The following is a 24440-nucleotide window of genomic DNA, read 5'->3' as shown; positions in this document are numbered from 1 at the left end:
AAAAAAAAAAAAAAAAAAAAAAAACCACAAAATCGATCTTGTTTCCAGAAAATAAACTCAATTCAATCCAAAAACTGTAGCAATCAAGATCGAGCTTTTTGACCAAAACACAAACAAACCCAGAAAAATCGTGTGGATTCAATCAAAAATATAGAAATAGAGATCGATCTTTGAAAGCTCACAAAATCGATCCCGTTTCCAGAAAAAAATAAACGGAAAAAAAGATATAAAAACAATCACCAGATCTCAAATCCGATATAAAACAGAGTCGAAATCGACGAATCTGATCGAAATTGGATCATAAATCGACGAATCTGATAGAAAAATTACCTGGATTTGACCTGAAACCGATGAAACGCCGAGAAATCGATGAGATCTGACGAAACCGATGGAGAGAAAGAAAGCGAAACGATTGACGAGAAAGCATATAGATCTGTGAGAGAAGAGAGAAAATAAAGCTGCGAAAGAGATAAAAAGAGGAGATAAGGGGGAAGGGTGCTCTGTCTCGTTGGGCTTTTTAGGTTTTGAGGGGAATAAAGAGCAAGACAATGGAAACTCAAGGACCCCCAGACGAAAAAAACTATTAGGTCTATTGCTATTATGCGCCATCTTCCTACGCCTCTCACAATTCTTCTCTATCACTTGTTTGTGTATCCCATATCTCTCTTTAAATGGTAACAAATATTTATTTTTTTTGTTTTTTTGCCTTATTTATGGATTCTTTTCTTTTTTTCTGTTTGGTTGGTTGGGTGAGAAAAAAAATTGGAAATCTTCATTTTTGGTAAAAAAAGAATGAGTGAAATTGAGAAATCTCCTCCTCTTACCTATGTACATCTCATTTATTAAAAAGTAAAAATAAAAATTACTCAATCTACAAATTTTTAAAACTTAGATTTTATATTTTCCTCTTTTTTCTTTATAAAATCTAAAATAAATAAATTATTATCATCTTTACACCTCTAGTTTTTTTACTTTTTGACAAATCAAAAAAAAAAAAAGTAAACGATATCAAAGATTCTAAATAGCTAAAAATATATATATATATACGCAGTTTCCACATTTCAATAATTGATTATGTATAGGCTAGTCTCTTTTTTATTGCCTCCAAAACGTCGGCTTATTTGTCAACATTTGGGTTTTTAATCCGTAAGTGTGTGACTAATGGGCCTTTTAGTTCAGCCCAAATAATTATTTCAAAGAAACGGATCAAATCCAACGACTGAGACTCATCTTCAATATCAAAGAGATGAGAAAATGAAATAAATATACTTTCAAAGAAAGCTCTAAAGAAAATCGAAATCGGCGGCGAATTCATCTTTCTCCTTTTTTTCCGGCGGTTATTATCTTCATCAGATTATTTACAGGTTCATCTCTCTCACTGAACATGTATTAGATTATATATATATCTCTGACTTTGGTTTCTTCTTCGCTTCATCCACGGTTTTCTGATTCGCTAAATCGTCAAATGGATTCATTTTGTGTTATGGATCTTTCGTTTCTTGGATCATTTGGTTGTATTTGATTATTGAATATAGAGTAATCTGAACTGTTTCGTATTGTATTTGATGTCTCGATCATTTGGATGATGATATTATTGATTAATGATTAGTCTCTTGCTTTGATTCAGTGTTATTGTGGATATGATGAATCTGTGTTTTTGCTTATTTGATTGTGGAGAGTGTTTGAGACCTTTCTTGTTGATTACTTGTTTCAGTATTACTAGTGTGATTGAGATTAATCTTAGTTAAAGAATGGAGCTAAAGACAGTGAGAGATGCGTTTGATCGTGTTACCAAAAAGCAGAAGCTTTGCTATAGCAAAACTCAGGAAGTGGTGGATAGATTATCTCAAGAAATCGATAAGGCGTTGAACACGATTCAGGAGGCACCCACTGGCTCCTCAGATGATGATCCGCTTTATCATAAGTCTCTTGTTGCTGCTCTGAAGAAAACTTTTAAGGAGATAGCACCGACAAAACAAGTGGAAGCCACTCAGAAGGAACTAAGTGCAGCTCTAAACAAATACCCGAAAGCTCTGGACAAAACTCTGAATCCAGACATAACGACGGCTTACAGAAACGTCGAGTTTGATCGTCATGCGCTTCACCAGGTAATAGCTGTTTTTTTCTACAGGCAAGGCATGTTCGACATTGGTGACAGTTTCATCTCTGAGTCTGGTGAGCCTGAGCCTGATTCTTCTGCTACAGAACCCTTCATGGAAATGCATAGGATACTTGAAGCCATGAGAAAAAGAGATCTCGGACCAGCTCTTAAGTGGGTTGCCTCAAACTCTGACAAGCTAAAGCAAGCAAAGTCAGATCTCGAGTTGAAACTTCACAGCCTTCACTTCCTGGAAATAGCGCAAGACAAGGACACCAAAGAAGCTATCAGCTACGCGAGGAAACACATCACTGGATATTCAGATAGAGCTTTCCCAGAGATCCAGAAACTCATGGGCTCTCTCTTATGGAACAGAAACCTCGATAAATCCCCATACGCAGAGTTCCTCTCACCCGCGTTATGGACCAACGCTGCCAAGGAACTAACCCAACAATACTGCAACCTACTCGGTGAATCATCAGAGAGTCCTTTAGTTGTAACACTTGCAGCTGGTTCAGAAGTTTTACCGACGTTTTTGAAATACTTGAACTTGTTGCCAGAGAAAAGGAAAGAATGGCAAACAATGGAGCAACTTCTTGTACCTGTAAAACTCCCTGAAGAGTATCGATTCCACTCAGTCTTTGTCTGTCCTGTCTCTAAAGAACACTCAAGTGAAGATAATCCGCCGATGAGAATGAGTTGCGGTCATGTCATTTCCAACCAGACTATCAACAGGATGTCGAGGAATGGAGCAAAGTCGTTCAAGTGTCCTTATTGTCCAACAGAGGTAGATCCTTCCCAATGTAAACAGCTCTATTTTTAGAGTAGTAGTCTTATAACTCTCTTTCACAACTTCTTATTATGCTACATTTCTTAAAGAAGTTAGAAAAAATGTTTGGGATCATGATCTTTTTGTCTCAATATGAGCTCTGTTTTTTGGAATCAATGATCTTTTTGTAGAAAAATGTTTGGGTTTGTGTATAAAAGTTATAGTTCTCTGTACACACGTATGGTCTTTTTTTCTCGTAGTCTTTGACCTTCGGATGACAGCACCAACTTTGAACCTTGCCAAGATAACATCCTCGGTAACCTTGCCAAGATAAAATCCTCGGTAAATTTGAACACTTGACTGTAAAACAAAGATATACGGCCACATTCATCTTTCAAACGGATGTCGCCGACGCAAGGCCCAAGCTGAAGGTGTCAAAAGAATACAAATGATGCAACCCCAAGGTTCAAAGCTCTTGATGTTTGGAGAGAGCTTAATGATATTCATATGGCTAAATAAAGTATATTATAATAAATTAAGAAAAGGTTATTAATTAAGATAATTATTTTAGACTCATTTTGTCCTGTTGATCATTTCAAAACTCTCCACTAACATAAATTTGTGAATTACTTTTTGCCTTTTGGTCTATACTTAATCTAATACTTGTCCGTGTATAACTAAGGATCTCTTGATACTTTAAAATGAAATTAAATCTTAAGACTTGTTTGTTTGGAATTATGACATGAACTTTTAGATATAGCCGTGCGTACCATTGTTGCATCCCTTTAGTGGAACGCACCATCGCTATCCAAATTAAACGTACCAAAAACATATACTTCCCACTAAGTGAATAATTTGTTTTCGCCTTTTATTCTCTTTCTCACTGTTTGACCAGTGTTACATGGTTTTTTTCGAACTTCTAGAAGTAGGTACATACATAGTCGGGCGAATAAAATGAAAAATTGAAAACAATTTAACCGACTTGAGCATTCACATATCTTGGGTTGAACATTCACATAATCAACTAGTAAATCATGGGGTTTCTCTACAAGAATTAGTCTATCTAAGAAGTTGAAAATCTTCTTTACTCAGTTTTGGATAAAACTGTACTCCAAGTATCTATCTAAGGAGTGTATATGTTAATATATAGATATGACCGATACATCGATCTACCTACTGAATTTTCTAAACAAGTATCTATAGCGATTAATTGCTATATAGAATTGCGAAAATATGATGATGCATCTTGTGCGTAACGCAAAGCGACACTCATACGAGAGGTGACATTAACAATCATAGTACTACTATATGAATTATCATTTAAAAAGCCTATAAAGAGACAAACAGGCAAACAAAAAAGAGACACATTCCGCCGTTAAAATGATATCCTCAAATCTAATAATTAGCACTGCAATCATATATATTAATAAGGTTTCTCTATGGAATTGTGTTATTTCTAGTTTATTGTATTGCTTATAAAATAATTTGTTGACCATCGAGTTTAGATACAACGAATATAATTAATGTGTAGCCGCGAAAAGGCTACATCTCGATTTTTGACTACATTTTAGTATTTATAATGTACTACCCATGATGAAGAAGTACACATAGAATATATGCTCTGGCTAAAAAGTTTCACTTTACATAATTATTAAAGCAAAACAATATAAAAGTTCTTATAAAAAAAAGTAATTAAGTGAAAAAGAAGATATAATATCATGTTCATAATTAATGAATGTTACAAAGCATTTTAAATGCCTACAAGATTACAACAAACAGGAAAGGAAGAGCTCTACTCGTATTTCATTCAAAGGAAATCACCTATTTATTACACATTGATGTTTAATCATTTATTACACGTCGTCTTTTTCAAAAGGTTGTATTAGATTAATACTCCCTCCGTTTCAAAATATAAGATGTTTTAACTAAAGCACGCAGATTAAGAAGTTTTTACTTTTAATAAGTTCAACCAATCAAAAACAATACTGCATAATATAAAATATTATAACATCATATATTATAAAACAAAAAAACTTCTTTAAAACACCCTATATTTTGAAATAGAGGGAATATAATGAAGTACTTCTACATTAGAATCATGTTGATCTTGTATTCATCTTCTTAAAATTTCTAGTATCAAAATTCAAAAAGCACAAATGTTTTGTAGTCATCATCACACTGTATTGCGGATAGACTTCTATCATGTGTTGTGTTGTTGCTAATAAAAAACTATACATCCATTGCTTCTATTACTATTACAAAATTGGATATGATGATAGACTATCTTGAAAATTGATTGAGAGATAAATTTATTGTATTATATTGTATGTGATTTTATTTAACTGATTAGGTAAAAACCTACTTACTACCTAATGCAACGTCCCTAAAAATTTGTATAATCAACTTTAAGGTGAGAAATGTATCACATAATAGACTCAATTGTATAAAATATCTATTCCAAACTTATCATTTGTCCAAATATAACTTCATTTATGCACCACACTATTTGTTTGTATCAGATCATTACACAAAGTTCTTAACCTAAATGACAGTAAATATATTTATAATAAATATTTAAAAAACTAGAATCTAGCGTTTTCGAACCCATGCAAGTCACTGACTCTGTTCATATGTTTCCTCACCATCGCCACTTTAGCTAACCTCTCCGCCGCTTTCCAAGCCGACGTCGGAGTAAGCGACTCAAAACTCTCCGATTCCGCCACGTGTCTTCCTCTCAGACCGTTAAGATCCGCTAGCTCAGCGTCCAAGCCACGTATGCACACATCGCTCGTGCTCAAACCGTGCTGCACAAGCAAAGCTCTAGCTGAGGTCAGCAGTCTCTGAGCTCCCGAGTAATGGTTACGCTCTATCAGCCGACGAGACTCCGCCACGGCTCGAGTGCTTACGTGGAGGTTTCTGAGCCGTGAGATGTTAGGATTCGTTGATGATCGTACGGTTAATGGAGTGGGTATTAAAAGCGCGCGATCTTCGGGGTTTCTTGTTTCCTGAGTTGTTGTGTCCACGTAACGAGATCGAACGGTCATGATTTTGTGAGATCTACTACCGGTTAAGGAACTGTTAACCGGTGATTTGATTTCAACCAGCAACGCTCTTTCTTCCTCCGCGTACATATCACCTAACCGTATTAAACCGGTTCCAAGCCAAGCGGGTCGACCCGTAAGAGAGTAAACAGAAGTTATCTCTCCTTGACCCGACCCGGAAACTAACCCGAGCTCTAACCCGAGATCTTGAACCGACAAACTCAAGTAACCGTTGATGCTCCTTGCAAACGCGTCCTCGGGAAACGCGCGGTTAAACCATATGGTGTGCACGGGAATTTTAGAATGGGCTAATTGGGCCGCTTGATGAGCTTGACGGTCCGTTAAAACGAAGACGGTGGTGAAAGGGTTTTGCACCCGGCGATCGTCCAACACCTTAACCGCTTTCTTCAACGCGTCGTTCACACTCATCCCTTTTCCGGCGACGGAGCCTGGAACGGTAACGATATCCACGATCCTCCGCGCCGATCTCCTCCCATTCGCCGTCATCCTCCGTAGCGGCGATAACCGTTTCGAGCTAGACGAAAACGCGACGATCGACAAACGATCCGTATCCCTCAGACTCGAAATCACAATCCTCATCGTCCGCTTCATCGTCTCCAATTTCTCACCGGAATTTCTCCCGCTCACGTCTAAAACGATTACCAAATCGACCGGCGCTCTACGCGCAGATCCACGCGCCGTCGGAAACGGCGGCGATTTCACCTTCATGACCACAGAGCAAGTCTCGTAGCCTTTACCCGACGCAACGACGGCAGATTCCGGTGAGAGCTTAACGTCGACGTTACGATCCGTCAACAGTTTCGCCGTTAAAGGTGACGGAGTACTAACGGAGAATCCGCTGAACTCACCGTCTTCGTTTTCGTCGGATTCGAGTATGGTATGGAATCCGGCGGGAGATATCGGAGATGAAATCAAAGCTTCGTCGTCGTTGTAAACTCTGAGAGATTTGTTGTTGTTGTTGTTGTTGTTCTTAATTTCCGGTTTGATTTGAGATTCCGGTTTAGCGTGATTTAGAATCTCAGATCCGCAAACCGGGCAAGAAGCAAGCCGGTTATGATTCGCGGCGGCGCGTGAGGTAACGCAAGAAAAATGAAACGTGTGGGAACACTCCGCCGTGAAAATCGCCGTGCCTTGGCCTGATTTCACACTCTGTAAACAGATTCCACATTTGTTGCTGCTGCTACCACCACTACTCTGTTCAAAACCCAAACTTTAACAAATTAGCTCAAATCAAAAAGATTCAAAAATCAAAAATTACAAAAATGGAAAGTTGTTCTTACTTTGTTGAATCGGAGTTTGGATTTGAGAAGGGAGAAGCTCGCCGGAGAGAGAGGAGAAGAAGAAGAAGGTGTGAAAAGAGAGACGAGGCTTCTGTTTCTCGGGGTTGTTGTAAACTCTCCGGTGGTGGTTTTGCACTTAAGCTTAGGAGTTCCGGGAAGAGACGGAGTAGGGGTGGCGACGGAGGTGGCTGTTGAAGTACGACAACGGAGGCTGTAAGTTCCTGTGTTGGATGAATCAGAACGAGGAGTGGAAGGAGTTGAAAAAAAACCAAACCGAGAAGTTGATTTGTGGCGGAAACGATGAGTCTCCGGTGAATCATCATCGTCGACGTCGTTGTTGTATTGGGTAGTTTCTTTGGGTATATAAGTGCAAAAAGCTCTTCTCCAGCCGTTTATCATATTTGTTGTTGTTGTTGTTGTTGTTAGAGAGACTGAGATTTTTTTGGTTCTCTGATAAAAGAACAGAAGATTATAAAGAAGAAGAAACTGAGAATTTGCAGAGAGAGAGAGAGATGGTGGGAGGAGAAGTTGAATTTTAAAAAGGTGTCTTTTTTTTTTATTTCAATTATAGTGGAAGATTTGGATATTGGGATTATCTTTGATATTTTATTTTTATAGATTTATAAAAATTGACTGACCAGCTAAAAGCTGTAACTTTTTTTCAAAGTTACTACATTTGTGTAATTACTTTTTTTTTTTCCTTTTCTCTAAGGTTAATTATAAGTAAATGATTGATTTTGGTATTGATTTTTGTAAAACATGAACTGATGGGCTACATCCTTATCTTTTGGCTTTATCCCCCACTGATATTTTTAACCTTTTTTAGAGAAAATAAAACAGCTTGTTTAGCACCTAATTTAAACTCTTAAAATTTATATACAGTTAATTTAAGAGTATTTAAATTCTTAATATATGAAAGTAAAACAGCTTGTTTAGCAACTAATCATTTTTTCCCCCACTGATACTTTTTTTAACCTTTTAAGAGATAAAGCAGCTAGTTGAGCACCTATGTTTATACTTATGGGCGATACTAAACCATTTTAAAATAATGTATGTGTGCTAAATATCTCTTTTAATTATGTCTTTTTTACAAATATTTATCAATATGCGACTGTTAATTTATTCGATAATATGATATGTAATAAATTACAACAAATATGTATAAAACACAGGAACTATTTTCGGTAACATCATGCGCATAATTTTTTTTCTCTTGTATGTTGTATTTCTAATAACTAATAGTTTAATTACTCCAAAAGATACTAATGAAGCTTGTTTAGCTCCTAATCTTAAAGCTAAGGAGAAAAGATATATACAAGGTTGTCTTAAATACCGAATAGCAAAGATATGATATAACCGCATCGCATCTAAGTCACATCTGTATTCACGATTCTAACTAATCTCTTGTTCTTTTATCACATTGTTCTCACCTTCAATTCCCAATCTCACCTCACCCGGAAGATATAATCATTCGAAGCTTTAATAAAACAAACAGTTGACGAATCATATTTGTGTATATATATATATATATAAGCTATTCTATAACCTATCGATCAATCTAGTCTCGTAGCTGGTAAGAGAAAAAAAACTCACAATTTTCGATTTTGTAAAAGTCCCGTCTCATGCAGAATAGGAGAATCATGTGTTACATTTGACCGTTTTTTGTAAAACACTGTTGGATCTTTGACGGAATTAAATGTGAGTAGATGGGCAAATATATATGATTGGGTTAATACAGTGCAGTGAATGTATAAATGCAATATGCATAGATCAATAGATAGAGATAGATTACTCGATTATTGGATCGGTGGTCTATGGATGTGAGCCATCTCACTTGTTTATTATCATCGATCCATGTAAAACATTTAATGTTCGAATCAAGTGTTGATCCGATAAGCCATCACCTGGTGAACAGATAAATAAAAATAAAAATAGACATGTTGCCACCACCATAACAATACCCCAACTACATTTGTTCAGATCTTTATTATTGCTGCTAGCTATATATAATGCTGAAACTGAGGTAATACTAGTAACGTATTGTAGTATAGTAATGATAATAACGGTAGATACAGTAAATAAATGTTTAAGCCTTATACGTGATGAATGGTCTATTATTATTATTTTCCCCCAACACAACTAACTCATGGTGTCTTAGTCTAATGGTTGAAAAACAAAAATTGGATTCGGAGACTGTAACTTTAGTTATTCTACTGTAATTGCTGCTACCTATTATGCTGAAACTGATGAGGTAATCTTAGTGAAAATAATATGTGCAAAATTGTCTGATTCTGAAAAAAAAAAGTTGTAAAAACTTGTATGTAAAAAGATGAAAACTAGGGTACACGAGTTTGTTATTGTCGACAAAAGGGTACACAAATAAACAAATCAAAAAGCAATTCTAAAATACAAATCTCCAAAGGACATAAGTGTTACTATCATATAAAAACAAAAGTCGACCTACGACTTATAAAAATCATCAATACTGCTGTATAGAATATGGTACGAATTAAATAAAGTGATCGGCCAAAAAATATAAAAGGAAGATAATAATAATGAAGGCATCAATAAATGTATTGATAGTGAATAGCATGGGAGATAAGGACGAAGATCCCCAGAACCAATTTATTACAGCACAGATACGCCAAAACAAAACCATAGCTACTGTTTTAGTCTCTGTACTTTTTTTGTGTTCACTTTTATTATTAAGTTGTTTTGTAATGGGTCGGCTCATCAAAAAAAAAAAAAGGGTCGGCTCGTTTTCTCTCAACTTTTTTTGTTTGTTTGTCTGTTTTGTTACGGCTTTTAACGTACAATTGCATGCATACCTACGTGTTTGGCTATTCTGTAGTATGTTCCTGGACCAGACAGATATTATTAATAGAGATGTGTAGTCTTGAGATACTTTCATAATTAAACTAATCACACTTTCATTACTATTATGGCTAATTTGGTTTCTTGCGTTTCGAAACATACCAAACATATTATTTTCATTATTTCATGCAACTCGAAGCATTTGTGGTTTTCAATTAATTCGAACGTCAAACGGGAAAAAAACATAGGATTAATTAAGAGAATACCACAAATTTAAAACTTATTTGAGAGAAATACCACAACGACATTTTTTAATAAGAAAATATTTATAGGACCCACGTTTTTTTGGGAGTAAAAAGATAGAATCACTCTTTTTTGTTTTAGTATTAGATAGATTTAGTGTGATTTTTTAAAATAGCATGTAATATTTATATTTTACATGTTATATTGAACTAAATAACGTTTAATTGTAAACCCAAACTGACAAATAATCTCGTTTTAATTGTAAAATCTAAATCTTAACCATTTTATATGTGAACCCAAACCGACATATAATATGTGAACCCAAAACGACATATAAATTCGTTCTCATTGTAAAATCTAAACCTTAATCATCTCATTTATGAATCCAAACCGACATATAATTTCGTTGTAATTGTAAAATCTAAACTCTAACCATTTCATTTGTGAACCCAAACCGACATATAATTTCGTTCTAAAAACAAAAATGACATGATATTTAAACAAATAACATGTACTATATGTAATGGATATAATTTCATTACATTGTAAAATCTAAACCCTAACCATCTCATTTGTGAACCCAAACCGACAGATAATTTCATTCTCATTGTAAAATCTAAACCCTAACCATCTTATTTGTGAACACAAACCGACATATAATTTCGTTCTAATTGTAAAAACTAAACCCTAACCATCTCATTTGTGAACCCAAACTGACATATAATTTCATTCTAATTGTAAAATTTAAACTTTAACCATTTCATTTGTGAACCCAAACCGACATATAATTTCGTTCTAAAAACAAAAATGACATGATATTTAAACAAATAACATGTACTATATGTAATGGATATAATTTCATTACATTGTAAAATCTAAACCCTAACCATCTCATTTGTGAACCCAAACCGACAGATAATTTCATTCTCATTGTAAAATCTAAACCCTAACCATCTTATTTGTGAACACAAACCGACATATAATTTCGTTCTAAAAACAAAAATGACATGATATTTAAACAAATAACATGTACTATATGTAATGGATATAATTTCATTACATTGTAAAATCTAAACCCTAACCATCTCATTTGTGAACCCAAACCGACATATAATTTCGTTCTAAAAACAAAAATGACATGATATTTAAACAAATAACATGTACTATATGTAATGGATATAATTTCATTACATTGTAAAATCTAAACCCTAACCATCTCATTTGTGAACCCAAACCGACAGATAATTTCATTCTCATTGTAAAATCTAAACCCTAACCATCTTATTTGTGAACACAAACCGACATATAATTTCGTTCTAATTGTAAAAACTAAACCCTAACCATCTCATTTGTGAACTCAAACTGACATATAATTTCATTCTAATTGTAAAATTTAAACTTTAACCATTTTATTTGTGAACCCAAACCGACATATAATTTCGTTCTAAAAACAAAAATGACATGATATTTAAACAAATAACATGTAATATATGTAATGGATATAAGACTAATTGTATATGAAGAGAGAGAAACACTGTAGTCCCTGTGATAGTTTCTCAATTACTTTTGATTTTTGTGTTTCTAGTGCATATTCTCAAAAAACTTTTAGTCTTTTCTTTTTAACTTATTAATTAAGGATTTCATTGTTGTGCTCGACCGTAGTAAATTTTGTGCCAACTAAAAAGTTGTATTATAGCATATATTATGGCGCCAGCAATGCCAATCCAATTTAAACTTCTTATCAATGACCAGAAAGGACATATATATAGCATTTCTTCTACCACGACGATCTCATTCAACAAGGCTTCGTTCTACTTAGCTAATTCGCCCTTAATAAGGATTAACGTTTAAAGATCATAAACCTAAGTTATTGTGTTTTGATAACAACCAAAAATATTGTTGGGAATATTTCTCCTAATACTCTATTTATATTCAATCATAGGAAATGTTGTTTCTTTTATAAACAAATCGAAGCAAATGTTGCAGATTCCCTATACGTATGTTAACGTTGCACAAGATTTTGTGTGTTTTCTAATCCGGCTCCATGTGCTTCACCGAAAAATAAATAAAAATATATAGTATTAGAAAATTTCAGGTCGTATTAAACTTTGATACAATCATGTTTCAAATTAAATAATATTAGACCACTCTAACTATGTAAGTAAAACAAATATATATATATATCTATATCGTCAATTATATACCATTAAAATGTATTTTTTTATTTTTTACACCTACCTAGTTTACAAATTACAACTAGTTCCTTAACAAAAAGAAAAGACACCGTAAGCTAAATTAATTTACAATCAATACCATTATCTCGTACATACTTTTGTATATAATACTAAAAAGTATAGGCCATATAGTATGGTACGGTTATGCAATTTAAATTTACAAATGTATAATAAATTATACTAACTACATATATGTATTGGAATGCCCACATATGACATACAGTAAGTAAATCAATACCATAAGTACTAAATTTAAATACATTGTTTATCAGAATGCCGTAGAGATCAAAATACCATAAGGCACCCTTGATTTCTCTGATCTACTTTATCCGCTTTGGTAATTCGAATCCATATTATACCAAATAAGCATAGACTTATTAGTATATATCCAATATGCATATGTCTATGTTTTTCGTAGGTCTCAAGAATCATAATTAAATATCACATGTTTTCTCTTTCATATATTGGATGTGATCAGAGACATATTTGTCTCATAGGGTGTAACGTGTAAGACTTGTAACTAGAGCATTTAAACATAACTCAATTTTCTATAAAGAGATTGGATTGCGTTCTTTCTAAAATAAAATTTCGCCACACCAAATATATCTTAAAAAAAAAAAAAAATCATGATCTACAAATAGTTTGAGATGGACTTGTTAGATGTCTAGCTTGTAAGTTATAGATTCCACCATATTTGAAAGATGAGAACTGAGAGGCTTCTCGTAATCAGTGCGTTAATCAGAATTGTATTGCCGAATAATATATATACTCAATTACACATATATATATATATATGAATTTCAGACAAAAAGACATAGACATGGTCAAACCAAATATTTGGATAATATAGTTAATTATTCGTATCTAATATCTTATTCTTCTGTCTTCTAACAAAATTGTATCAATCTTAAACATATATAAAATATATGAATAGGAACTAAATTTGAGGAAATGAACAAAATTAAAAAAAATTAAAATGTGTTTTCTTGTGATGGGGTATGCTTAAAATAATGAGTGCAATGAGTAGAAGATTATAAATTAAAAGATAGTGGTTCGTTTGAGTGTATATAATAAGAATAATTTGACTAAAAACATAGCTTAAGTAGAAGAAAGGTTTTGGGAGACACACCATATGATTTGTCTGTGTAGACCGATCCATGATTAGTTATTAATTAAGGCGATTATATTTTTATGTTGTGATCTACTATTAAAATGGTTATTTATTAAAATAGTAACCATAACTGTAATATTCTTATCAGGATATTGGAAAAAAAATATTTGGGTTAATAACCTGATATTTTGAAAATATGGGGGGGGGCAGTTGCACCCACCAACTTATAAATAAATCTATTTTTTTAATTACACAAAGTATTTGATTGAGATTACGAGTTTGATTCCTCCATATTACACTTTGCACCCACTAATAACTTGTCAAAGATCCGTCCCAATATTAATAAATATGTTCTGTATGTTGACTGAATTTTTTTATTTTTAAATTCATTGGATGATCAAAAATAAAGACAAAACATATAATTTTCCACCGGGATAAAAAACCAAACAAAACTTTTGTTTGGGAATATACTGTAATTTTGATATTAATTATTTTTCAAAATTTTTTTTGGTAAGCTTTCAATTGCTGAGTTTTGATCTATATATATATATATATATATATATATATATATATATATATTCCTCTGTTTAATTATAGAAAACAAAATTAAGTATTTTAAATTTTATATTCTATGTAATAACAAATATAATGTAATGTTCTAAATTGTATAAAACGTAGAAAAAGAAAAAATATTCTAAACAAAATTATAAATTAATTAGATAAAAGATAATTAATTGAAAATTTGAAAACTAAATATATTAAAAATTATTATTTAAAATATAGTAATTTATAATTTAGTTCCGCGGTGTACCGCGGGTGAAAACCTAGTAGATAATATAATCTTTATACAAAAACAAAATGGTGACGTCTTATATCCTATGTTAGTTTGTGTTTAAACTTTGAAGATGACAATTTTGTTTGGCAAAAACCAAATATCTTTGATAGGAAAAGACCAATATAATGTAAACTATATTGTATAGGTATCCCTAGCTACCAAATCCTAAGGTACATATATAACGAAACCAGATTTTTGTATAACCAAAACTTTCAAATCTATTATTTGATCAATTTCTTTATTATAGATTAAAAATGCAATCCAACCGGTCATAAATTGTAAAAACTATTTATATATAAAATGGAAACTTACTTTTTCTTTCATTAATCATTTTTTCTAAATCGTGTGTAATTTTTATTTAGTTTATGTTAAATAATTAAGAAAAAAATTATTTTTAAAAACTAGGATTTCGAAGTGGTTATGAATAATAATAAATAAATATATTTAATCAAATTAAATCGATTAAACTGGTACAAATAAGCATGTTAAAGACTGGATTTAGCAAGTCTATATGCCAAAAGATTATCACATCTTGTAACAAAAAAAAAATGTATTTATTACAATCTAAAAGATGGGAAAACGTATCATAAAAAATCTCATATAACTCACTCAAGGTTGTGATACATTGAACGTTTGGTTTTTGCATGTCCAAGGGTGAGGACTAGAGCCATCACGTCTTCTAATGGTATAAATATTGGGACTAATATTCATACTATGGCACTAAAGTTTAATATACCTCAAGTAATGAGTTGACAAGAAATTAAACAAATATCACAAAAATTCTTGTAATAATATAGTTAAATTAAAATTTTAAAAACTAGGATTTCGAAGTGGTTATGAATAATAATAAATAAATATATTTAATTAAATTAAATCGATTAAACTGGTACAAATAAGCATGTTAAAGACTGGATTTAGCAAGTCTATATGCCAAAAGATTATCACATCTTGTAACAAAAAAAAATGTATTTATTACGATCTAAAAGATGGGAAAACGTATCATAAAAAATCTCATATAACTCACTCAAGGTTGTAATTCATTGAACGTTTGGTTTTTGCATGTGGAAGGGTGAGGACTAGAGCCATCACGTCTTCTAATGGTATAAATATTGGGACCAATATTCATACTATGGCACTAAAGTTTAATATACCTCAAGTATTGAGTTGACAAGAAATTAAACAAATATCACAAAAATTCTTGTAATAATATAGTTAAATTAAAAGAATAATTCAATACTTAGTATAAAGAACTACTAAAAGTTATATATTGTGATACAACAATCTCCTACTTGGTAAAAACTAATTTTTATGTGTGTCTACAAGTTACAACTACTTGGTAAATTACTAAATTATATATTTTGGTTGAGTCAAGTTGATAAAAGAAATTAGTGGTTCGTATGGAAGAAAAGCATTAACAAGACATACTTGATATGTTGACAAAAAAAAAGAAATGTGTTTGATATAATTGTTCTTACGAATTGCAAAACAAATCAAAATTAGAAATAAAAGTCAATGATGAAGTGCACTAACCACAAACTCACTTAGAAGTGCTACATTTGTGCAAACCAACCACATGTGATAAGACTCTTAATTTGACAACTGATGTCGAAATATCAAAAAATATTATTATATTCTTCTTTTTAAAGGGAATAAAAAAATCAGAATATGAATAGTAACACTTTAGAACCAAAATTTAACTCCATATACAGTGAGAACTATATATTCTTCTTGTAGCAATCACATTAGTTTGTGTAAATGTATCAAGTTAATCGAATTATAAGAAAAATAAATTCATAATCTTAGATGTAAAAACAAAAGTTGGTTTCGGTTTAACAAACTTTGCTATAAAAAAATTTGAATGGATTCACTTTGGAGCACTAAAGGCCATATATAAGAGATGGTATGTCAAAGATTTAGATATTTAGTCCAAACATGTTATTTTTCTAATATATAATTAACTCTTGTAAGAAAGTTGTAGAAGATAAATAATTGGGATTAGTCTAAAGGTAATCTAGATTTACACAATTTCTTGTTTTACACATGGAAGAAACCATCATTTGAGATTCCACTTTGTGTGATAAAAGGCTCTTTATATACAGGATTACCCATCAATAACCAACTTTTATCCTAATTATCTAAGAGACTTTTGTACTACCAATAAACAAATCAAAACTTTGCGTATAATTAGACAAAAAGTAAAAGTAGGTCTTCAATTTAAACTATTGAGAAAAAAAGTCTTGGAGATTCCAAATAAGAAGAAGGTAGAAGAAACACACATAAGAAGAATGTATTTGTTCTGGAACAAGCACACACACACAAATAAGAGATTCCAAAGTCTTACAACATAAATTAGTAAAATACTAAAGAGAGTTTTCAAACATCAGTAAAGAAGACTTAAACATTGGAACTGTGCATAGTGTTTTATGTCTTGAGCTTCTTTGTTTCAAACCCGGTCTTTGTTCTTCGATTTCTCCACTGCACCTGGAGCTGAGACCAAAGAAAACAACACTTAATTGAGTGAGCCACTGAGTAATGTATTCATATTAAGGGGAAAGATGCAGTCAAAGTAAATGGCTTACCTAACCCAATAGAATCAGAGCCCTTCATGATCTTCAGTTTCTGGCATGTTTCAGTAAATATCCTGCAAATAGGATTTAACAAGGATTCATTCAACGTTTGAGCAGTAACAAAAACCTAAAGATGGACATATTCAGTAGTCTGAATCAACCGAGAACAACTCAAATAACCCACAAAGTTACTAAAGTTGCAAGTTCAAGAGAAGCTTACTCCCACGGGACATCTCCAACAAGCATCCAATCACCGTCTTTGTCTTCGTAGGTAAGCACAAACTCTGATCCATGAAGGAGATCCTTCAGTTTGGTCTCGCTCATTCTTTCCCTCCCTTGAGCACCATGAAGTCCACATTGACCTGGGAGATCACAGACAAGACACGAAATCACTTTTTTGTTTGTTCATTTCTTTATACAAAGTAACCAAGGATTTGCTTTAATAAATAGAGACAATTCTCACCAAGAGTGAAGCAGCTGAACATTTTCTCAAGTGCAGAAGACAACTGTTGATAGCAAGTGTAAGTTCTCAAGTCGACCTTTCTCAGATAAGGAGCACCATCCATGCTAACTTTCACAAACAAAGCACCAAGACCAGGTTTCCCATCAACCTCATCAGTGTTCTTCGATGTAGAAGAAGCCATCGTATTCTTCCTGTATGATCTGATTGGAGGCCAACCAACAACCTGTGCCCTGCAAACAACAGATAGATTACCACAAGATTCAGTCTTGAGTCATAAACAAACCATAAAACTCATAAACCAGTTCATAACATAATACACACTTGGCAGCTGGTGCATTGTTCGAACCACCCTTAGCATGAGATCTTTCTTCTTGAATACTCTTCGGGACATCTTTAATTTTCGGCGACAACATCATGTTGATTCCTCCTCCTGGTCTAACAGAACCTTTAACACTCGAAAACTCGTCCCAAGTGTCAGCGAATCCTCTTTTGTTTCCAGAAACAACATTCTTGTGCCCTATAGTAGCAGAAGCAGCAATGTCTTTAGAAGGTAAGAGCGGGAAGAGAAGTTTCTCATCAGGTGTTCTCGGGCTTAGCAAACCGAAATCAGTTTCTCTCTCGGGAGATTGAGACTCAGGAAGACCTAGCCTCAGTTCTGTAGCTTTGAAATTGAGATTGCTCTTCTCACCATCTTGAACACGATTGTGAATGGTTGAGCTATCAACAGAGGAGCAATCAGAGAGGCCTAAGTAGTTACGTTCTTTCAAACCAGGTGGTGATATATCCAGTTCCTCCTTATCCACACTTAGTAATCGATAAGACATCAGATCTCAATTTTTTTGCAGGACTTTGTTTTTATCTGCTTAGCATCACAACAACAACAACAACACAAAATCAAACTAATTTCACATAAATCTGCATTTGCATGAACATAATTTACAATCTCAACAAAGCTCAAGCAGCAAGTATCACTATTTTCTAAAACAATCTAAACTACAAAAAGGCAAAAGCTGCTAAATAGAAGACATAGATCACTGGTTCAGAGTCAAGAAGAACCCCATAAAAAACTAGGGTTTCAGCAAAAGAAGAATTGGGTCAAATTTGCTTAACAAGTAAAATAAAGTTAGAAACTTTAACTTAGGATTCATAGTCCAAATTCAACTTTTTCGTCCCCGGAACTCATCTACCCCAAAATTAATCACTTTTCATGAAACAAAGAGCAGAGAAACAACAATTTTGTGCCCTAATTTCCTCTGCATTTTCCCCCAAAATTTTACTCAGCTCAAAATCACAACTAAAACACTTACTTTAGGAGAAAACAAAAAGAAGTAAACCCAGATTATAAATCCACAGAAGCTACGAGAACAAAAGAAACAAACCCAGATTGAAATTGAAACTACAGAAGCAGATTTCAAAAACAGTACATAGAAGCTGAAACTAGTACCTTGAGAGAGAAGGAGAAGACGAAGAACACAATAGAAGATCAAATAAACGAGAGAGAGAGAGAGAGAGTGTGTGTATAGTGAAAAAAAGACACGAACTTTGACGAGAGAAGAGAAGCAGAGCTCAAGGTCCTTCCATGGAAAATGAACCAGAGAGAAAAAAGCTAACAAAAAGCGCAGTGTTCAAGAATCAAGAAGAAGAGAAAAAACAAAAAACAAAAAACATGGAAGGAGTGGCAGTTTTCGTAATAAATTACAAAAGCATGGGCATTAAGGATGAATCAAGTTTTGTTTGCATGCGATGTGGACTACAGTAAGATGATCTGACGGTTGAGAGTGAGTAAGTGAGAGAGACTCTCAGTCGTTAGATCTTCACAGAGATATAATAATAAATACATGTCGTTGTTACAGGTAACATGGTTTCAGGTTTCTGGTTTGTAAAGAAGCTTAAAATTTTTTTTACTATTATTACAAAAAAAAATGTCCACAAATAACATGCGTGTGTTTATTAATTTTTTTATTACAAATATTATTATATGTTTTATCAGTAAATATAGTATCAATTATTAAAATTTTCAAAGTAATTCAAGAATATAACAGATTTTTTTTTTTTTTTTTGGTTATGATTTTGATTTTAATAGAAATGGGACCATCCAATATGGAAGAGGCTGAGTGGTCTAAAATACCTATTGAATTTAATTAACTTTTTCTATATAATCTGAGTTTCAATAGTTATGGGACCACGTATCTGTTTAAAATTTGTCTGTCAAAAAATATGCATATTTCCAAAAAAAAATTACCAATGGGTTGAGAAAAGTAAGACAGAGCATTAATTATTCAAGGGGTGAAAATTACGAAATTTACCAGACAGTTAACAAGTGAAAAATAATTATTTACTACTAACTACTCCTTGATTTGTTTTGTTTAATGATTGAATGGTCAAATAATTAAATTATTTATATAGTAAAGCCTATAAGAAAACTTTAATATATATATATATATAAATAAAATGCACGAAATATATGCAGTTTATCAATTTACCATGTCGATGATGACGATGAAGACTAGGTGTTACAAATAGTCATACATATCCAAAGTTATGCAAATATTGACTTGAAACATCGAGTTGAAATAGTAACATTTAGTGAGGCGATTGCACGAGGAACAAAATTCTAAGAACACAATCAGTGTGAAAACGATCGAGAGGAATGACACAAATAATAACAATAACATGTACATTAGAATAAGTGTATTGAAGAGTATTGAAGAAGAAGGTCATGATCAAAGGTGACACGTTGGAAGTAGCACGCTTAAAGAGAAGGGTAACAAAACAAATCAGGCTTTGCAGCTTCACTGTTGACATGCCTGTCACCTAACTCCATCATCACCCGCTCTTCCTTTCTTTCACATCATGCGTCACCGTCCTGTTGCTATACCACATTTTTTCACCCTCTTGTCTCCCACTCCTTTTATTTTTTTGATTGGTACTCTTTTTTTTTTTTTTGTCTCTTCTAAAGACAAAAACAATTCTCTCGTAGTAACGTTACGTTACATTATTACATACTTACATTACATTACTGTCATTAAATATGAGATTATAGGCTATGTATTGGAGTTTCCAGTTTTAAGGAACAAACTATGAATATACGTACACAATCGAAAAACTTGGGAGCGACGATGTATATTGTATTTTCGAAGGTTTTCTAACATTTGTAAACAATTATTAAAAACTACTCTTTATTAACCCAAATGACTTATTATACACATCAATTTATGGCATTTATAAGCATAATTATGCATCAATATGCATCCTGTCCATTTGTTGTAAACTATATATACTAGTATTTTTGCAGCAGTTTTTGCTCAAAAATATTTTTTTTGAAAGTTTTTGCATTTATTGTCATTTAATGTTTATGTTCATATTCTAAACAGGTTTAGTTAATTCTTTATATTATCTTTATAACCAAACATTATTAAAATATTTCAAATATCCATATATAATATTCTATAATTAATATAGATATTTAGAAGATTTATTTCATATAAAAAATTATTCTCCTATCATCTTTTTTGATTTTAAATTTTAAATTTAATGAATCATCATATAATACATAAAGTTAATAAAATGTGTTTTTTCTGGTATATATTGTGATTTTTTTTAAACAAACATATATTACTCAATTAATATAAAAAGTGTGTGTTTAACATACATGTATAGTAAATTATAAAATTTTAAGAAGTTTATAATTTGTAACTGATATATCTAAACTTAATAAAATGTTTAAAATTATAAATATTTAAACATATTGAATTTTTAAAATAACACAAATGAGTTATATACATTACATGATTAAATTGATAATATTAAAAATTAAATATCATTAATATGATACTTTAATATAGGTTAAATCCTTATTTTACTCTTTTAACAATACCAATATAAAATATGTTGAATCAAACTAATTTAACTAAGATTGTATTAAATAACAATTGTTGTGCGGTATACACAAATTATATACTAAATCACTAAAATTAACAAAAGAAAAATACATTAACAAAATTAGTATTAAAATAATATATTAGTAAATAAAAAATAAAATTAAAAACTTTTCTCGCGGGTGATAATCTAGTTAAACTAATAACAAGAGTGTATATTGATAGTACTACACTACTACGTATACACACCATACTATATAGTGTAGGCTTTCACATATCACAATGATCATATCTTTTACACATTGTCTTTTAAAAGAAAGACGTGGCCAACAAAAAGCTAAGTAAGCATGACATTTCCATTTAAATTTTTTTTTCATCCCGTTATAGCTGAATTTAAGGATTTTTGTTTTGCTATTATAGTAAGATTATAAAAGTAAGGATCTTCATTTTTCTTCATATGAATAAAAAACACGAGAAACAAAACACTCAATTATTTTTTTTTTAATTAAAGAAGTTTTTAGTTTTTGGTTCCTAATCTCTGTCAATTACAAACTAGTTTTCTTTTTTATAGTACTTAATAAAGCTTATGAAAATAAGACCGCACCCATGTTTTATTGTTTGTTCTTACTTCTTATTAATAAGACGAAAATAAATATTATGAGTTTGCTGTTTGTATATATAATTTACAATGAAATATGTTAATTTAAAGTTTTCTTTTTAAAAGAGCTATTTTATTTCATGTTTTCATTTTAGTGCTAAACCACTAATTCTAAATAAGCGGTTTGTATTGAAATTTATTCATATTTTTATCTTTAACATAGAAATGCAAAAGATATAAACTGTTTTTTTCACTTAGTAATGCGACAATTTTTAAAAAAAAAACTGAACCTCTTGGAAGCAAATATAAATAAGAATATTTGCTTGCCTACAGGTGCAGGAAAATTCCATTAGTGCAGCTTCCTTGAAGGCAATAGTATTGTCCCAACTCCTCACAATGAAATGGGGATTATACAAATATTAGCTACAAATCATAACTATACCAATAATAAAATTAGAGAACATACCGTTAAGAAGCAAAAGCATATTTAAGTTTTTTTTCTTTTCAAAGAAGTTTTAAGTTTTTGGTTCTTATCTCTGTCGATTACAAACTAGTTTTTTTATATAGTACTTATTAAAGCATACACCATTTCTTGAAAATAAAACTTATGTAAAATTTTATTAATAAGAAAACTAATTATTAAAAAATCAACAAATAAAGAAAGCTTATGAAATGAAGACCACACCCATGTTTTATTGTTTGTTCTTACTTCTTATTAATAAGTCATGATAAATATTATGAGTTTTTCCGTTTGTATAATTTATAACGAAATACTAATTTAATGTTTTTTAAAGAACTGTTTGTCATGTTTTCATTACATTTTTAGCGATATACCGTTAATTAAAAATTTTAATAAGCGTTGTGTATGAACATTTTATTTATGTTTTTTAAAAATATCTATAACATAAAAGCCAAAGATACAAACATTTTTTTCTTTTCTGGTAAAGCAAAGATACAAATATTGAAAAGAACATAGAAATGAATCAGCATCATATCATAATTCAAGATGATTAAAAAGATGACCGATGATCAGTGATCACTAACAAAATTATTATACTCGTGGAGCGATTATTATATAAACTTATAATATTTGATAAAAAAAAATAGATATATAAACTTATAATAAATCCGTAATGACTAATGAGTATTTTATTAAGAAAACCATTAAAAACTAAATAAATAAATACGCGTTGTGTATGAACATTTTATTTATGTTGTTTAAAAATATCTATAACATAAAAGCCAAAGATACAAACATTTTTTTCTTTTCTGGTAAAGCAAAGATACAAATATTGAAAAGACCATAGAAATGAATCAGCAGCATATCATAATTTAAGATGATTAAAAAGATGACCGATGATCAGTGATCACTAACAAAATTATTATACTTGTGGAGCGATTATTATATAAACTTATGATAAAAAAAATAGATATATAAACTTATAATAAATCCGTAATGACTAATGAGTATTTTATTAAGGAAACCATTAAAAACTAAATAAATAAATAGAGCAAAACAAACACTAATTATAAAGCGATTATTATTATGATTTGAAGCACGGATTTTGCAGGGCAGTGCAAAGACAACAAGGACCCACTGCTTCCGTTTATGCCGGTCACCTTTGTTTGTAGTAATTAATTAAAGCTAATTATAAAATTAACAAATAAGTAATCCTGCTTGACCAAAGACGAATAAGTCAAGTGCAGCATGTAAAACGTCCCTCTCTAGAGAGAGCATGTGTTTACTACTACTCTCTAGTACTGGGATAAAGGAAAGATCATAAGTCAAAGATCGTGTGCGTGCGAGATCATATGTACATCACGTGTGAGTATCCTATGTAGTGAGGACACGTTTCGAGAACTTGCAGCTACGTACAAAAAGTACCTATATTACTTAAATAAAGAAGATAGACGAACAATACTTTAGATGTCTAAAAAACATCCAATAGCCCATTAGAAGCCCAATTATTCTTACATTCACACCCACTTAAGTTTGCGTATAGGGTCTGACTCGTTTAAATGCTGCGGTTGCGGTTGCGGGAGATTGCGGAAGTGAGCAATTGCGGTTTCAAGCGTTATTAAAAGTTTTGAATGACTGGTTTAGCGGTTTAAAATTGGTGCGTTTGCGAGAGGTTTACGACTGGTTGACCAGTGGGTGCAATAGCAGTTGGAACATAATAATTGTGATATCTAATATATAAATGTTTAAAAACATCAATTTTTTTATTAAACTTGATTTATAATTAAAATTTATTAAAATAATAATTATTCAAAAAAAAATCATATTGAAATACTTATTCCTTTATGCATTTGGCTTTTCACCAAAAGTTTAAATGTTTGATCAAGTAATTTGATAAATGACAAAACATATGCTTTAGATCGTAGATCTTTTCTCCTTTCTCTTAGATCGTGGGTCAGTAGTTGCATCGGTAGGAATGGTCAAGTGAGAGTTGAGAAGAGTCACTAGTGATTTGTTTTAATATTTTTC

General features: G+C 31.7%; 4 protein-coding genes across 7 annotated transcripts in view; 1 reads left to right on the top strand and 3 right to left on the bottom strand.

The window, feature by feature from the left end:
• The window catches only part of LOC104751909 (protein spt2-like), a 3333-nt gene extending 2884 nt beyond the window's left edge, over window positions 1-449 (bottom strand). For all 3 annotated transcript variants that reach the window (XM_010473964.2, XM_010473963.2, XM_019238248.1), the window contains exon 1: window positions 331-449. The gene's annotated coding sequence lies outside the window, so the exon portion shown is untranslated. The remainder of the gene's footprint in view (window positions 1-330) is intronic.
• On the top strand, window positions 1255-3044 carry LOC104751907 (protein RMD5 homolog A-like). Its single transcript, XM_010473960.2, has 2 exons — window positions 1255-1364; window positions 1715-3044. The coding sequence occupies exon 2, from the start codon at window positions 1752-1754 to the stop codon at window positions 2919-2921; it is 1170 nt and encodes a 389-aa protein (XP_010472262.1). The 5' UTR covers window positions 1255-1364; window positions 1715-1751; the 3' UTR covers window positions 2922-3044.
• Window positions 5290-7683, bottom strand: LOC104751906. Of its 2 annotated transcripts, none has more exons than XM_010473958.1 (2): window positions 7210-7683; window positions 5290-7123 (listed from the first exon to the last, which is right to left on the bottom strand). In XM_010473958.1, exons 1-2 carry the CDS (start codon window positions 7606-7608, stop codon window positions 5450-5452), a joined length of 2073 nt encoding a protein of 690 aa, XP_010472260.1. In that variant the 5' UTR covers window positions 7609-7683; the 3' UTR covers window positions 5290-5449. The 2 variants fall into 2 exon arrangements, with proteins under 2 accessions (XP_010472260.1, XP_010472261.1); XM_010473959.1 differs by having other exon boundaries at window positions 5290-7118; window positions 7210-7619.
• Window positions 16669-19118, bottom strand: LOC104751905 (auxin-responsive protein IAA8). Its single transcript, XM_010473957.2, has 6 exons — window positions 18921-19118; window positions 17798-18335; window positions 17477-17706; window positions 17234-17375; window positions 17026-17087; window positions 16669-16933 (listed from the first exon to the last, which is right to left on the bottom strand). The coding sequence occupies exons 2-6, from the start codon at window positions 18298-18300 to the stop codon at window positions 16890-16892; spliced, it is 981 nt and encodes a 326-aa protein (XP_010472259.1). The 5' UTR covers window positions 18301-18335; window positions 18921-19118; the 3' UTR covers window positions 16669-16889.

The sequence above is a fragment of the Camelina sativa genome, chromosome 16 (genome assembly GCF_000633955.1).
Source record: "Camelina sativa cultivar DH55 chromosome 16, Cs, whole genome shotgun sequence".
Taxonomy (NCBI): Eukaryota; Viridiplantae; Streptophyta; class Magnoliopsida; order Brassicales; family Brassicaceae; genus Camelina; species Camelina sativa.
This window is presented reverse-complemented; position numbering and strand designations above follow the sequence as displayed.